A 17,546-nucleotide genomic window follows, 5' to 3' on the forward strand; every position below is an offset into this window, starting at 1 on the left:
AAAAGGCTGCAGCATTAGGTTTTTCAGTGGAAACTTATGTCTTGTTCCTGGACCTAATTCTCATTCGCTTTAAGGCCAATTCATGTGGCTCTGTGTATGTCCGAGAGCCTTGTAGTGGGTGTGAAAGCCATTTATATCCATTTTTATATGGCTAACATGGTCCAAAGCAGCTTCAATGAGATTCAGACCTACTGAATCAAATTCTCTTTTAAGACTATATCTACACTTGAGGCTGGGGGAGCAGAGGTACAGACACCTGCCGGGGGAGCAGAGGTACAGACACTTGAGGCTCTGCCGATGGTGTCTGAGTGGGTTTGTAAATCAAAGTGAAGAGCTCATGGTACTGCTGCTTGCCGCTGCTGGTGCTACTACAACTGCTCTGCTATTTTAGCACACTGTCTCAATGACTGCGAACACAGGTAATCTACATGAGCTGGTAATCACGCCCCTAGCTCCAAGTATAGCTATACCCTAAATTACACCAGTGTGAAACTGAATTAAGGGAGCCATATTGCAAACCCATGAGCATGATTCAATGAAAGAAACCTGTTGGCTTCAGATCTTACCCTCAAAGGAGAGCACAAGCAGTCCTGTTTCAATTAGTGACATTTACCTCATGGTGACTACTTACAGTGGGAAACATTACAGCGGGTAGTAACTGCTCATGGAATCATGTCATAACTGTATGAACTTCCATGCAACTAATTCAAATTTGTTCCTGTCACGTTAAAAGCGGAACTACCCAGGATAGATCAGCCTGCTTTGGATAGGGTAGGTAGGTCATAGTCATAAATCCATGGATTCCAGAGTCAGAAGGGTCTGTTGTGATCGTTTAGTCTGAGCTTCTGTATAAACCAAGCCAGAGAATTCCCGCTAAGTAATTTGTGTTTGAACTAGAGTGTCTACATTAAAACAAAACAAAGCAACCAATGTTGATTGAAAGATTGTCAGTGACAGAGAATTCACCACAACTCTATTCCATGGTGTATTCTCCAGGTCAAGTAAGGACTTGCTATCAAATTTTGACCTCATTATAGTGAAACACTTAAACATGTGCTTCACTTGAAACCTGTGCATAGTCACGTGGAAGTCAATAGAAGTTTAACACATGCTCATTTAATCCCACTTAAGCATCATCTTACACCTCATTGGTTTCAGTGAGGCTATTCATGCTTAAAACTTAGCACCCACTTTATTTACCAAATCTGCATGATAGTCTTTCTATATACCTAGGTTTTTATGTGATCTGCATCACTTTAATTTAAGCACCTTCACAGGTGTTTACACTTGCAGCACCTCTTTGAGGGTGGCCTATGTTATCCCCATACAGACAGGGATTTGGTTTCGTGCTCTCTCTTCTTATGGATGACCACTGAACAATGAAGAAGATTAAGTGACTCAGCAAAGGACATCCAGGGAGTCTGCGGTTGAGCCAGGAATGTAACCAGGCCTTCTGAGTTCCATGCTGGTGCCTTATCAATTAGTTGGTTGAAAAAGGAATGTTCTCCAGCTTAATTTTCCAAATGAAATATAAGGGCAAATATGACCATTTTTACGGATTTCCAACTGGAGTAAAGTTGGTAATGTATAAGAAAATCTGGAAGAAATTCCTTTCTCACAGTCTTTTTTACTGTTTAAAGCAATAAAACCATGTGATTAATGTATTGTCATTGAAATTCAATGGGATTTGATCATCTAACTTCCTTAGTCTCCTTTGAAAATCCCAGTCATAGTTCATAAAGTTTATAATCTTATTGAGTAGCCTGAAAACAAATAAAAAGAATAATGCCAGCAAAACTACACAGAATTATGGATCTTTTGACAAGCATCATGGCAATTGTGGAACATTTCTTACCATTAAGCCATGATTTGAACTCTGGAAGCAATATGTGTTTGTATGCTGCCGATTTGTAAAGTGTTTTGTTCAATGGAATGCCCTGACATAGTCAGCATCTCTTCTAAAATAATAATTCTTTCTGATCAGCCTACTCGAAGGATCAATGCTTCCCAGAGGATGTGGCTGAGATTTGTGAGGGGAGCAATCCTGAATTTTTCAGCTGTGCCCTACTGGCTCAGGAGGCATTGATGAGTTTTGATGTCTAGCAGAGTGATGAATTTAAGCTCCCAAGCTTGTCTTTTGAATGGTTTCCTTTGAGGATGAGGACTGAGATGTCAGATATGGAGTGATCGTTTTGTGAAAAGTGTTTGCCCCTGAGTGATAGCGTTCTTTTGTCTTTTATCATTTTTCTGTGTGAGTTCATTCTGTGTGAGTTCATTTGTGAGCGTAGTGATTGTCTAGTTTCACCCATTTTGTTGTTGTTGGGGCAGTTGGTGCTTTGGATGAGGTATACCATATGTTGTGATCAACATGTGCAGGCCTGTAGAATCTTGGAAGGACAAGCTTGTGTGGCCAGAGCTCGCAGTTTCAGGGAGCTGATCCACACCAGGCACAGACAAGGCTCCCTGGGCAGAGGGTGACAAAGTGCCTCCAAACCCCGGGATCCTCTGGGAAGCATCACCATGGTCACAGGAATTTAACCTGCATGTTTCACCAAATGACAAGCATGCCATCCACTCATCCACCCCTCCATGAATGATCATAATATATGAAAAATATCAGTCCAGAAAGTTAATGAGAAATCTAGCTCAGTATAGAGATGGTTGGAAATTTTCCTTTAGAAACATGGGCGAGAGGGGCAGAGGGGAGGAATTCAGGCAGAAAGTGGCTATTTCATCAAAATTGACTTTTCCTTGGGAAATGTCTTTTTTCAATTAAAAACAAAACATGGTGGTTGATCTCTGTTGTTGAAAACCTCAGCAACAAAAATAATCATCAAAAAATGTAGCTGAAAATGGATTTCCCCCAAAACGTTTTCGGAGGGAGGGGAGATGGATGGAATTACTGACTAGTTCTACTGAGAAGAACCAGCAGCCTGATGAGCACTTGAATTTTATGATCACTGCATAAACACAGAGAAATTAGACGCAAACATACAACACTCTTGCTGGAAGGTTGCAACATAACATGACTTTATTTCTTGGACTACAGAACAATAAGTTCACAAAACTCCCAAACCAGTGAGAGACAAAGCAGGCTTCTCCCTTAGGCATAATTCACCCCACCTTGCTCTAGAATGGCTCTGTGCAGATTGACTCCTAGTCCTAGATTGCAGGCTTCCCTACAGAGCCCTTTGCCTGGATGCAGGACCAGTAAACTCTTTCCAAACTTGGAATGATAGATTATGATTTTAACACAGTTTTCAATACACCACATGGCACATTCAGCGAACATCTGTAAATCACATTGATTTCAGTAGGATTCACATTCCATATGGTTTGTTTCAATGGGATGATATTTATTAAGGGTTGATTTGAACCAGAGAGTCCAGGATTGGACTTGGAGTTTAGATCACATGAACTGCATCACACAGTCTCCATGTTCATTTTGGTCTACAGACATTAGCTTGAATTCTCTGAACTGCTGTGAAAGAACCAAGTTTCCTGACCACTTTCCTCAGGGCCTCCTTTACCTCTTTGTTTCTCAGGCTGTAGATGAGGGGGTTGACCAGTGGTGTGAGAATGGTGTAGAAGACCGAGAAGACTTTGGTCATGCTTTGAAGTGTCTTGAAGTCTGGAAGCAAGTAAACAATGATTAGGGTCCCATAGAAAACGGTCACCACGATGAGGTGAGAGGAGCAGGTGGAAAATGCTTTTTTCCTGCCAGTGGTGGAAGGGATTCTCAGGATGGTGGTGATGATAGAAATGTAGGAAGTCAGGGTTAATAGAAATGGTGGTAGTGTGAATAAGGAGGACAGCAGGAAAGCCACAAGTACCATGCTCTGGGTGTCACTGCAGGAGAGATTTATCACTACGTTAAATTCACACAGGAAATGGTCAATTTCATTGGGACCACAGAACATTAACATTGATATCCAAGATACTATTATAGAAGCACCTACAAATCCACTAATCCAAGACCCAGCCACTAGCTGGAAGCAGAATCTATAATTTATAATGGACACATAGTGCAGTGGTTTACATATCGCTAAATACCGATCATAAGACATCGCTGCCAGGAGGTGGCATTCTGAACATGCCAAGACACCAAAACAGTAAAGCTGCATGAAGCAGCCATTCACAGAAATGGTTCTGTCCCCAGTCAGGAGACTGGCCAGCATCCTGGGCAGGACAGTGGAGGTGTAGCAGGTCTCCAAGCAGGACAGGTTCCCCAGGAAGAAGTACATGGGGGTGTGAAGGTGATGATCAGCCACAACTATCGCAACAATGAGGATGTTCCCGGCCATAGTCATAATGTAGATCACTAGGAACAGCAGGAAGAGGAGAATCTGCAATTCTGGGACATTCCCAAATCCCAGGACGATAAATTCCATGATGGACGTTTGATTTCTGCTTTCATGTGTGCCACGGGGAGTATCCATGGGATGGGGAGAGGGGGAAAGAGAATGCTGCAATGATAATAAAGAGACATTTGCTTTTGTTGTACAGTGCCAACATTATAATTCACTTATTGCTCAAACACTCCCCTCTGATGATTACCAGCCATAGTCTTACTTGAAGAAACTGGGCTGGGGTGTTTAGCATCAGCTATGACTGTTGCTGGAGGCATCAACAATATTGCTTGTATATTTCTCTTGTCACATGATCCATTGCTGGGGTGGCACCTCTCCAATGCACTGTGGGTGGGCTGCATTACAGCATGGAACTCAGAAGACCTGGGTTTTGTTTCCAACCTTTGGTCAGTCGTTTCACCGCTCAGCTGAGAGACCATGCACAACTTTCTGCATTCAGAAATATAGAAACAACTTTCTCTTGTCATCATGTTTGCTTTTTATGTTTACGCCCATCAGTGTAGATTTGTTTTATGTCCATTTCAATGTGATCATTCCTAACAGAGGACAGATGGAAGGATGGGTTGATTTCTCTACGCTGTACTTTTCGGCAACCATATCACTTTACAATCACTCATTTATTTTTAGTTTTTCACCATATCATACTTGGAGCCCAATCATGGAACAAATTTAAATCAATGGGACAGATTATAGTGTGCAAAATTAAGCATATGGCCAATCTTTGTAGGATCAGGGCCTTAATTGACTAATCAGTGTGATCAACAGTGATGTGGATAGATAGATAGATAGATAGATAGATAAATTTTTCTGTCCATGTTGTAACTTCTAGCTCTGTCTGTTTCCTTCTGTCCTGTGTGTCATTCTGAGAGGTATTTGAAAATACTTTGGGTATTTCATTAACATGCCTCTTTCAGATAATTAACGCAGCTGTTAAATGACATGTGAGGTAACACTGGCCCCCTAACTTACATTTTTTTAAATCAATGCCCACTTGTATGATCTCTTGGCCAATTCTCCACCACTGGCATTTCTCGAGAGGATTGATGAATTGTAGCTTTTCGGCATTTCTATTGCTTTCTTTGTTGAATTGTCTGAGAACAGACAGAAAAATTCTTCAATACATTCATGATAAAAAAGTGCTCATAGAATTCATCAGTGAAGAATATTTTGTCTCCAGATCATTCTCAGAAATGTTATTCAAAGTGTACACAGTGCTGTTCTGTTACATTTTACTGACGGTGTTTCCTTTACTCTTCATTGGATGACTGCCTAGCCCAGCACGTACTTCACTGGATACCTCAGTTTACATATAAGTTGTAAACACGGCCCTCTGGACAGCAAGAGCGGGTAGACTGGTTTCTCAAAGACAAAGGACAAGCTGATGCCTCTAGCTACGTGTCATCAAAGTTGATGGGCAATCACCTTTCAGGTGGCCATCCTTTGAGCCCTGGTTTGTAATGTAGTATCCAAAACAGAGATGAGAAAAGTATAGAACAAAGCAACAAGTTACGGAGCTGTTACAAACTGGTGGGTTGGGTTTTCATGGTGTATAGAGAGTTTTGTAACTTGTCAAACCGTATTATAAATGTAACTAGTGTCAATGCATATTTCTGAAGCATATCTTTTTATGTCCATCCTCTTTGTAACAGCCCTTAACATATTTGAAGACTGTTATAAGGTCGCCCCTCAGTCTCCTTTTTTCAAAAGTGAACATGCCCTTTTTTTTAACCTTTCCTCATAGCTCAGGTTTGCTAAAACCTTTGATAATTTCATTGCTCTCCACTTCACTTTTTCTTCCTAACTTTACATTTGCCTTTATTGAATTTCATCTTGCTGATTTCAGATGAAATCTCCAATTTGTCAAAGTCATTTTGAATTCTTAGCCTGTCCTCCAAAGTGCTTGCAAAGCCTTCCAGCTTGGTGTCATCTGCAGATTTTATAAGCATACACTCCACTCCGTTATCCAAATCATTAATGAAAATATTTGATAGTACCAGACTCAGGACAGAATCCTTGGGACCCCACTAGACACGTCCTTCCAGTTCAACCATTGATAACTACTCTTTGGATAAATCTATACAGCAAATAAAAAAACAAAACAAAAACACACAAAAAACTACCCAGGAGCAGCGGGGTCTGCAGACTTGGTCTTGTAGGATTCATGCTATAACACTAAAAATAGCTATGTAGATGTTCTGGCTTGGGCTGGAGGTCAGGCTCTGAAACCCATTCCTCTCCCTGGGCTTCAAACTGGTTATTTTTAATGCCATACCATAATCCCCACAAGTCTATAAATCTGGGCTCTGAGACTTGCAGACACAGTGGATGTGATGTACCCTTTGAGTACGGCCTTTCAGCAAGTTTTTTACTCATTTTATAGTAATTTAAGCTAGATCACATTTCCCTGGTTTGCTTATGAAAAAGTCATGAAGGACTGCATCAAACGGCTTACTAAAACCAAGATATATAATATCTATTGCTTCTCCCCTCTCCAATAGACCAGTTTATATACATGTGAACATAAAAACAATGATGCACAAAGGCATATGACCGTAATCACCAAAAAATCGATCAAATGCACTAGCACAATTATATTCACATATATACACAGATGTATATATGCAAGGACATGGCCCAAAAATATAGAAATAGATAAAACATGTTGGCTATAATTTTTAAGCCATCTAGGGGATTTAGATACTTATTTCCCATTGGCAATTAAAGCATGGATGATTTTTTTCAGACTTTCCAGTAGAAATGTAAACCTTTCAAGTTGGGGAGGCCGGGGGTGTTGTATTTTTCCCTTTTGGAAAATTTCAACTGTTCATTGAAAAACAAAAAAATCTCCTAAAGCACTTTTTTGGGGGGTACTTTTGCAACCAAACTTCCAAAATTTCCACCCAAAACCTGAAAAGTAGTCTGTTTTCAGGTTTTCTAAATATATATATATATATAACAACGTTAAAAGAAAGCAGACACTTTCCATTTACCCAAGAATCAAAACCTGATTTTATTTTTTTTTTAAATCTCATCCATTCTCTCTAACTTACCTGCTTGGGAGCAAATTGCCTCTGCTTCAGCACAATTCTCCAGGTAACAAAAGGCATCCATGTATATACATTTTGGTGTTCATTCACTAGGGAGGTGCACTGAAAGAGCCTCTGCTGTGATGTTGCCAAGCAACCAGAACTGCCCTTAGTTATCACAGATGAAGAGCGGGGGCTTCCAAACTTGTACAGCTGGCTACACCTGATATAGCGAGCTATCAAAAAATGTACAGCTTAAATCAGTCTGGTTCAGGCTCGGAGAGCTGGTGAGTTGGTTTGTGTTTGAACCAAGCTGTGAGTGATGTCATGCTGGACTTTGGGTCATTGCTTTGCAATGATTGTGACTAGAGTGGCATCACAAAACACCAATGTCACCAATGTCACACTATCGAAGCCACTGCCACTGTTTAGTGGGTCCTCATGCACATTGAACATGTGTAGTTGATTCTTTTTATTTCTACTAGAGAAATACCCAGACGCCCAGAGGTTAGAGGTGACAGAAAGTCCATCACAGCCTCAGAACAAGGTGGTATTCGTTTTTATGGCCACATGTTGCTGTAGCTTTTCTGCATTAGGCTATATGATCAAAGCTTTCTTGCTAGGATATGTGCAAATAATAGGCTTCCGTGTATCTCAGCTTACACACCATAGGCTCCAGAGGTCTCATAAAGCTCTGCCAAAGAGAAAAGAAGAAGGTGTGGGCTGGGGACATGGAAGAGGAACCAGGGCAGACTAATTGTCCCTCTTACATGGAGAGTGTTGGCAAGTAATTTGGGCTCCATTAAAGTCAAAGCCAAAACTCTTGTCTAATTAACAATAGTAGTGACACAAGTTACTAGAGACCAAAGCAGATCTTGAATAAAGCAGAAATGAAATTGTTAAAGGAGTTAAGCTTGGAGTTATAAGGATGGGCCATGCTTCGAATGAACAAATTAGAGGAAGTGTGAAGGCGGTACCGATTATAGAAAAGCTAAGGGAATCCAGGCTTAGATCATTTGGGCTTGTGAAAGGAAAATTGGAAGAAAAGATGGGAAACAGATTGTTGATCATAGAAGAGGAGGGTAACAGAATGATGACCCAAAACTAGATGGATGGATGTCCTACAAAAGGATCTGGATAGTTGCAAAGTTTCAGAGGAACTGCTTCCAGAGAGACTGGAATGGAGAAGGACTTGAAGAGCTGACTCTGTTTAGGTGGGATGCAAGCTAGAAGAAGAAAAGCAGTAGTAACATGGATACAGGTTGTGATGATGGTGGTGGAATAAGTCACAGAAGCAGTAGTAGTATAATTAGTAAGTGGCTTAATCGTGTCCTCACCATGAGCTCAGCTCCTGCATTAGACCAAGAGGGCGATTCTGACTGATGCAGTGCTTCTCTGGTAAGGGGTTATGACTGATCTCCTCCTGGGCCCACACCATCCTCCTGTATCCAGTGCAGGAGTGTACAGGGGTGCCCTGCACCCTTTCCACATTCAGGGCTGGAGCAGTGGTCTGAATGCTTACTGTAGGTGGCTGCCTGGGGCTAACTGGTCACCACATTTGGGACTGGGAAGGCCTTTCCTCCAGGTCAGATTTGCTGGGACCTCATGGGATTTCACCTTTCTCTTCAGCATGATCTGCTAGGATCAAATGGTCACACCACAGCGGATCAATTCTCTGCCACATCAGAGACCTCAACCACTCATAGCATCTCATTCTATTTACCCCTTCACATAGCACAAGAACTAGGGGTCACCCAATGAAATTAAAAGGCAGCAGGTTTAAAACAAACAAAAGGGAGTATGTTTTCACATAACATACAGTCAACCCATGGAATTCATTGTTGGGGGCTGTTGTCAGGCCAAAATATAACTGGGTTAAAAAAAGATTTAGATAAGTTCATGGAGGATAGATCCATCAATGGCTATTAGCCAAAACAGTCAGGGACTTAACCCCATAATTTAGGTGTCCCTAAACCTCCAACTGTCAGGAACTGGGACTGGATGACAGGGGATGGTTCATTCACTAATTGCTCTGTTCTGTTCATTCCCTCTGAAGCACTTGGCATTAGCCACTGTCCGAAGACAGGATAGTGGACTAGACTGAACAATGGTCTGATCTAGCATAGCTGTTCTTATGTTCCTGTTCCGTAGCTGTGGCATACCATAGCTTAGTCTTCTGAGGGCTGAAATACCGTTAGTTTAACTGAAATCATTGGGCTTAGTATGTGGGTGAAATGTAATGAACTGTGATGAACAGAAGGGCAGAATGGATGAGCTAATGGTTCCTTCTGGCCTGAAGCTTTATGAACCTATAGAAATGTTTGCCCCCTTTAGTACAACTGAATAACTCCCAGTGTGAGTTGGCCAAATAAATGTAGTAGTAGCAACAAGAGTAGTAATGGCTAGTAAAATAATGTCTATGTTTGACTGCTCCTACTTCATTTACATATGCAGAACTTCATACCCTGTGTTCAAAGTCCAATATGAATATTAATCAGGTAACCCCATCACACTCCTCTTACAAACTTTGACCATCCATAACTCACACTATATGCCTGCTAAACCCACTGGCAGAAAGGAAACGTGAAGGAATCTCAAACTTCCTCTTTTGTAATGCAACCTGTTTGTTGTGTGGTGATGTAATGTATACTATCCTTTCAGATCGCTGACGGTTAGCAAGGTGTCTTTGTCCAGTTCTGATAGGGACTTAGATTTACATTGAGGTCTGTGATACATCGTGGTGTATTTGGATCCCTGTTCTCTCAATACCAAGTCCATTTCAGAAGACTATAGTGAAAGAAAAATATTGTTTTCTTGATGTGTCTAAAATTCAATAGGTTTGTATCTATGAAACAACAAGGAATAAGGGAGAGGGAATATTTTATTTTATTTTAAAGAGAGTAGATTATGATGACAAACAGACTGTTAGATAGGTAGATAGATTGATAGATGAAGCTCGGTAGATAGGTTGATAGGTCATTCTTTACTGTGTTATTAGTATTATGCAAGGCAATTTACAGTAGAAGAAAAGAGAGTTTTCATGATGCAAAGACATACTGAGACATTTTTTTCCTCAATTAATTTTGACCATAATTTTGATTATCTGTTCTGTTCATTCCCTCTGGGGCAACTGACAATTGTCCACTGTAGGAAGACAGGATACTGGGCTAGATGGACCTTTGGTCTGACCCAGTATGGTCATTCTTATCTTCCTATGAGTAGGGCCCTAACAAATTCACAGCCATGAAAAATGCATCATGGATTGTGAAATCTGGTATCCCCTCATGAAATCTGGTATTTTGTGTGCTTTTACGCTATACTATACAGATTTCATAGGGGAGACCAGCTTTTCTCAAATTGGGGGCACTGATCCAAAAGAGAATTGCAATGGGCTGCAAGGTTATTTTAGGGGGGTTGTGGTATTGCCACCCTTACTTCTGCACTGCTTTCAGAGCTGAGCGGCCAGAGAGCAGCAGCTTTTGTCTGGGCACCTAGATATGAAGGTTGCCCCACCAGCAGCACAGAAGTAAGGGTGGCAATACCATACCATGTCATCCTTATTTCTGTGCTGGTGGTGGCCCTGCCTTTAGAGCTGGGCTCCCAGCCAGCAGCCACTGCTCTCCAGGTGCCCAGCTCTGAAGGTAGCTCCGCTGTCAGCAGCAGTGCCGAAGTAAGGGTAGCAGTACCACAACCCCCTCTACAATAACCTTGTGACCATCCCAGAATTCCTTTTTGGGTCAGAACCCCTTTAGTTACAACACCGTGACATTTCAGATTTAACTAGCTGAAATAATGAAATTTATGATTTTTAAAATCATGTGACTATGAAATTGACCAAAATAGATTGTGAATTTGGTAGGGACCTACTTATGACCAATAAGAGAAAAATTTGTTTTAGGAAAAAATTCAAAATTTCAAGAATTTGCACATTTTCAAAGGTTTAAAAGAGATTATTTAAATAGATTTCTAGATTTTTTTAACATAATTTTTTTCTCAAAGTTTTTTTAAACAATATTGAAATGACAGTTGAACTTTTGTCATTACAAAATACCATGTAAATGAAACATTTTGATAACCCTTTAAATGGTATTTTCTCTTAAAAATGATAAAAAATGTCATGATATTTTTGTAGAGAATGAATATTTTTGAAAATCTTGGCCGTATTTTAGGGATTATTTTTCATTTCAAAGATGGATATTTTTGAAGGGAAATATTAAATATTTATTATTATTATTATTATTATTATTATTATTATTATTATTATTATTATCACCAGAGCTAAAATATCACATATCCATGAATACAAATATTCACATAATATAGCTACATAACATTTAATTTCATTATATTTTCAAGGACCTTTTTTCTGTCTATACATACACACACATGTATATGTAGATAGATAGATATTTTGTACAACTACACATACTAGTGCATACATTTTGGAATTGGCATTATATATGTTCTTGCGTTATTTATTTCACTGGTGTGCAAAATTTCAGTGTCAGAAGCTCAAAAAGACACTTTTTATCTCTCTTATACTCTGTCACTCCTTCTCCCATGCCTCTTCCCCACCCCAGAAATTCTTGTATAATTTCAAATACTTCAGAAACTTGAAACATTTTCATTTAAAATCAACTTCTCACAGAAAAAAAAATCATTTCCCATCACCCCATTGAAAATTACAGTGGCCCAGGAAGCATTATGTCATGAAATCTTCAACTAAAATGAAGTTGATCAAATTTTTTTGAGAAGAATATTTTTCTAGTGAAAAAATAGCTTTTCATGAAAATTCAGCTTTCCATGAAAAGCTGTCCCCAACTTTGAAATGTTTCCATTTTCCACAAAAGTTTCAGTGACATTTTAATCTATATATTACTGTTGAATTAGCATTGTACAATTTTATTTAACAGATAGATAGATAGATAGATAGATAGATAGATAGATAGATAGATAGATAGATAGATAGATCTTTTCAAAAAATAAAAAACTGGAGTTTCAGCTAAAACTATCTTTTTCACAGATAATTAAATTTTCATCAGAAAATCAAAAGAATATTTTTTTTGTTTTAGGTCTGAAATATTTTCACTTCTCAGTAGTTTTTTGCCCTTTTTAAAAAAAAATAAAAATTTACTTGTGATAATTTTCCATATTGGGAAAAAAATCAGCCAGCTTTGTCAGACAGATAGATACATTGATTAAATGGCTAATCTTGTGCACAATGTGTCAAAAGATCCAACGGATGGAAGCTTAGGCTAGAGAAATTCAGACTGTAAATAAGTAATATATATTTAACAATGAGATTAAGTAACAACTGGAACTACTTATCCAGGGATGTAATGGATTTCCATCACCTGAAGTCTTTAAAGCAAGACTGAATATAGGAAGTACTGAAATAAATTATATTTCTTATAGTATGAGGACTAGATGATGGTAATGGCCCCATCTGCCCTTTAAATCTATAGAAAGATAGATAAACAATACTTCACTATATTAGAACTGACCTGCAAGATAAATTGTTAAAGGAAAAGAGTGATTTCCTGACCCAAAGACATAGTGAGAACAAGTTTTTCTTCCCTGCTGAATTTTCACCATTTAGAGAAAATGTTGTGTTAAGACAAAATAAAGAAATTGGGAATATTTTCATTTCAAGGGGTTAAAAACAAGTTTATTTCAATAGTTTTTGTAGAATTTTTTCAATCATTTTTTTTCCATTTTATTGACCATATTATTGAAATGGCTATGAATTTTTTTCATTTACCAAACAGTGGGTAAATGATACATTTTAAGAATCCTTTAAATGTGATTTTATTTGAAAAAAATATTATAAGTGCCATCTTTTTTGCAGAAAATGATTTTATTTATGTGGAAGAAGGGAAAGAATTGACAAGGATTTGTAGGGGATCTTAATGCACGTCAGTTTGTTAGCAAGAGTTAGGCCAGCTGTAACCCTAATGACGTGAGACTTGTAGAAGCGAGGATAGTGTGAGGCGAGTAGGAAAGAACTGTGTGAGAAGTTATCACGACCTTGCACTGATAATTAAATATGTAGACTGGTGCCCAGAAGTGAGAAAATAAGATAGCAGGATAGCCTATGTATAAACAAAATGCAGCTGTTGCTTATTATTGTCTGTATTATTGCTTGTTATTGTCTGTAACAAAAGTATAAATGCTTGCTGTAATTGTTTACCTGTTGAGAGACCTGTCCGGGACTGGGGAGACCCTGTGTCCTAGGGAACTCCCTCCCTCTATTGCAATTGCTGGAGAAATAATAAAGTATTTAATTTTGCTGCACCCAAACAAAAAAGCGAGAACTGTGTTTTTTTCCAACATTTATTACTTTCGCAGGAAAAAAAAACACATATAACTAAGGATCACATATATAAACTAGAGTTTACCAGAGGGGTGGGTGTTAAGGGATGGGGCACAGCATGCTTGAATCTGAGTGGGCAGGGATGGTTTCCCTAGCCTCTGTTTGCAAAAGGTGGAAATAGGTGACACAATGGGTGGATCACTAGATGATTACCTGTTCTGTTCATTCCCTCTGGGGCACCTCCCATTGGCCACTGTCATAAGACAGGATACTGGGTTAGATAGACCTTGCATCTGACCCAGTATAGCCTTTCTTATGTTCCTATGTACCTCCATTTCATGCTAATGTTAGCAAATCGAGTTTGTCTTTACTGATTTTTGTGGGAAAGGCACACATTTCACAAGAGCTTTCCTCAGGGCCCTGTTCACCTCCTTGTTTCTCAGGCTGTAGATGAGAGGGTTGACCATGGGAGTCAGGACTGTGTAGAAGATAGAGAACACTTTGTTCAGGTTTCCCACTGTAGCATTATCTGGTAGCATGTAGACAATCATTAAGGTCCCATAGAAAATTGTCACCACAATGAGGTGAGAGGAGCAGGTGGAAAAAGCCTTTTGCCTTCCCATTGTGGAAGGGATTCTCAGGATCGAGGCAATGATAGAAATGTAGGACATAACAGTTAATAGGAATGCGGGAAGGGTGAAGATGGAGGAAAGTATGAAGGTCACAAGTTCCATCTGACTGGTGTCACTGCAAGAGAGTTTGATCAAAGGGGTGAAATCACAGAAGAAATGATCAATTTCATTCGGGCCGCAGAAAGCGAACTGTGCCAACAAAGACGTTGTGACAGTGCTAGCCAGGAAGCCACTAATCCAAGACAAAGATGCCATCTGGAGGCACAAGCTGCCATTCATCTGCACTGCATAGTGCAGGGGTTTACATATTGCTAAGTATCGATCATAAGACATCACTGCTAGGAGAGCACATTCTACAGCTGCCAGGGAGCTGAACAAATTAAACTGCATGATGCAACCGATAATAGAAATAGTTCTGTCCCCTGTAAGGAGACTGGTCAGCATCCTGTCCTGTTCGGAGATCCTACACAGCAGATCTCCAAACAGGACAGGTTCCCCAGGAAGAAGTACATGGGGGTGTGCAGGTGTTGATCAGCCACAATTAAAACAACGATGAGGATGTTCCCAGCCATAGTCACAACATAGATCACTAGGAACAAAGGGAAGAGAAGGATCTCTAGTTCAGGGAGATCCCCGAATCCTAGCAGGATGAATTTTGCGATGGACGTTTGATTTCCAGCTTCTGCATGGGCTTGGAAGTGAATCTGAGGGAAGAAAAGAATCTTTATAGTATGCTTAGTATTAACTAAGTATCAACTAGTATTACAAGGAGATCAGTTCTATACGAAATTGGTTTGCATGTGTTCCAACTTTTCTTTTTCTTTTTTTCTTGTGGAGTTTTCACTCGGATCTCTCCTAGTGGCAATCATATGGTGGCTCCGTGTCTCTACAAAAACCTTTACTAGCTTTATTACTAGCTTTAACTCTATTACATTGAAAATGAATGTCCACTTTTTTGTCCTTTGATAAGGCACTCAGACACCACAGCAATAATCATGTGATAGAGAGAGAGAGCGAAAGAACAAGAGAGATTGTTTGAATCAAAGAATGGAAAGTCAGACAAACAGAGATAGATTGAGATTGATGGACAGAAGAATGGATAAGTAGACTGACAAAGAAAGAAAGAGTGACACACTCAAGCATGACTGAGCAAAGAGAGAGAGAGAGAGAGTAATTGTTGGAAATAAAGTATAGAGAGGCAGATGAACACTGATAGATATCTTTCATTATTACAGCTTTCCAAGTTTTGCCCTCCGATTCAGTACATGTTTATATTGGCTTTCCCTCTCTGAACTAGCTGTGTATTCCCAGGCTGAATTTTTTTTTCCTTTTCTACCCAGCTTTCTAACCTCTGACTCTGTCTTCATCCTGACTTCAAACACTCAATGGAATTCAGTTCAAAACCAATGTTTCATAATCAATGAATCGAGGGAGACATTCCTCTGAAACTCCTTCTACTTTCCCTCTGGCTAATATTAACTCTAAATCAATCCATCAACATACATCTGCTACTCCCCGGTGATGGAAATGTCTAAGACAGAGTATGTCTCCTTTCTGTCTAAAGCATTATGACCCCAATTCAAGAAGATACTCAACTTGCACTTAGCTTTTAGCACAGGCACAGTCCGATTAACTTACATGGGATTGCTCAGAAGCTTAAAGTTATGCATATGTTTAAGTACCTTCCTGAATCAGAGTCTATAGTGTTTTCCAACTTCGAGGGGCAAAAGTTGCGGTGGAAACAAAGGATTCAGCAGGATGATCTATCAAATCTTTTATCTTCTCTAAAGAGGATGGAAAACTGTGGAACTACTTACAAAGGGATGTGATATAGTATCTGTCACTTAAAGTTATAAAAGTTATAACTGAATATGTTTCTTAAAGGTATGCCTTAATTTCAACCAGAAATTGCTATTCTATTCAAGAATCACTGGCTGAAATTATCTTGCCTGTATTATGCAGGAGGTCAGACTAGATGACCATAATGGTTCTTTATGCCCTTAAATTCCATAAATCTGTAAATTGGTTTACCTTTAAGGAGGAGGTATTACCAGCCAAAATCTCTGATGTGAACTCTTCACTTTTAGTATTGACACCAAGATATGGGTTCTGCCATCTATCTTCCATCCTCATCATCATTGTTACTATGTGTGGATGCTGGCTTCCTCTGGGGCCCGAGGTGCACTCATGGAGTTGGCACCTATATTCAGGTGAGATCTTTCAATAAGGAGACCTGCCTATGCTTGACTATGTATGTCAGTTCTGCTACCTAGCTGCACTAATTTTGCCTTCTATCCATCTACTGAATGTCAGCATCTCTCCCAATTCCTTATTTATTCTTCGTGGGAGAAGGAGAAAACTCCCTTGACATTTTAGCTGATGGCAGCAATAACAACGGCAGGGGTTTCCATGTGGGATTTGAACACTGTCCTCCCTTTCGTTCTTTTGAAAATATCAGCCATTTTATTTATAGTTAGATATAGAGATGGTCAAAAATAAAAAAGATCAAAATTGAAATGAAACATCTTGAAATTATGGGAGTAGCACATGTCAGCCAACCCAATCCCAGTTTTGTAGGGCAGGGGGATTATCTGTTCACAACAACATTCAGGTTGAGATTTTCAGAGTTGCCCAAGGGATTTAGATGCCTAATTTCCATTAGAAGGAAATGGAATGGGCATCCCATCCTTTAAAGGGCTGTGAATCTCTCATACTACCCGTGTCCACTGATCACAGGCAAAGTATTGTTATGTCAGTAAGGTTTTTACACTTCTGTTATTATTGGTTTAATGTCAAGAGATCTCAGCTGAGACCAGAGTCCCATTATGCTAAGACCTGTGCGTGTACATAGTAAGAAAGAGACCATGCCATGCTGAGAGCACAATCTAAATGGTTTAAAGGTGGGAGTGAATACTGAGGCACATAGCAGGGAAGTGACAGTGCTAGAAGTCAGTAGTAGCACTAGAAAAGGAACCCAGGTTTTCCGACTCCTTGTCCCAGGCTCTATGAAGTGTGCACAGCATTATTTCTACAAACTTTTGGCATTATCAAGTCATTTAAAGGCTCATATTTTCAAAGTTTCCCGGGAGATACGAACATACAGTGGGGGTCTCTAAAAATCCCAGCTACAATCTGTACATTTAAACCCCCAGGAAACTCAGTATTTGTGACTTTATTTAGTCATAGGAACATGCAAACTCAGACT

At 39.6% G+C, this 17,546-nt stretch overlaps 1 protein-coding gene and 1 pseudogene across 1 annotated transcript; both read right to left on the minus strand.

The window, feature by feature from the left end:
* Nucleotides 1-3,440: 3,440 nt before the first annotated feature.
* On the minus strand, nt 3,441-4,439 carry LOC127031781 (olfactory receptor 6N1-like). Its single transcript, XM_050918818.1, has one exon. It carries the CDS (start codon nt 4,437-4,439, stop codon nt 3,441-3,443), a length of 999 nt encoding a protein of 332 aa, XP_050774775.1.
* Nucleotides 4,440-14,056: 9,617 nt separating this feature from the next.
* Nucleotides 14,057-16,480, minus strand: LOC127031782 (olfactory receptor 11A1-like; annotated as a pseudogene).
* Between the last annotated feature and the right edge of the window lie 1,066 nt (nt 16,481-17,546).

This window comes from Gopherus flavomarginatus, chromosome 11, assembly GCF_025201925.1.
Source record: "Gopherus flavomarginatus isolate rGopFla2 chromosome 11, rGopFla2.mat.asm, whole genome shotgun sequence".
NCBI lineage: Eukaryota > Metazoa > Chordata > Testudines > Testudinidae > Gopherus > Gopherus flavomarginatus.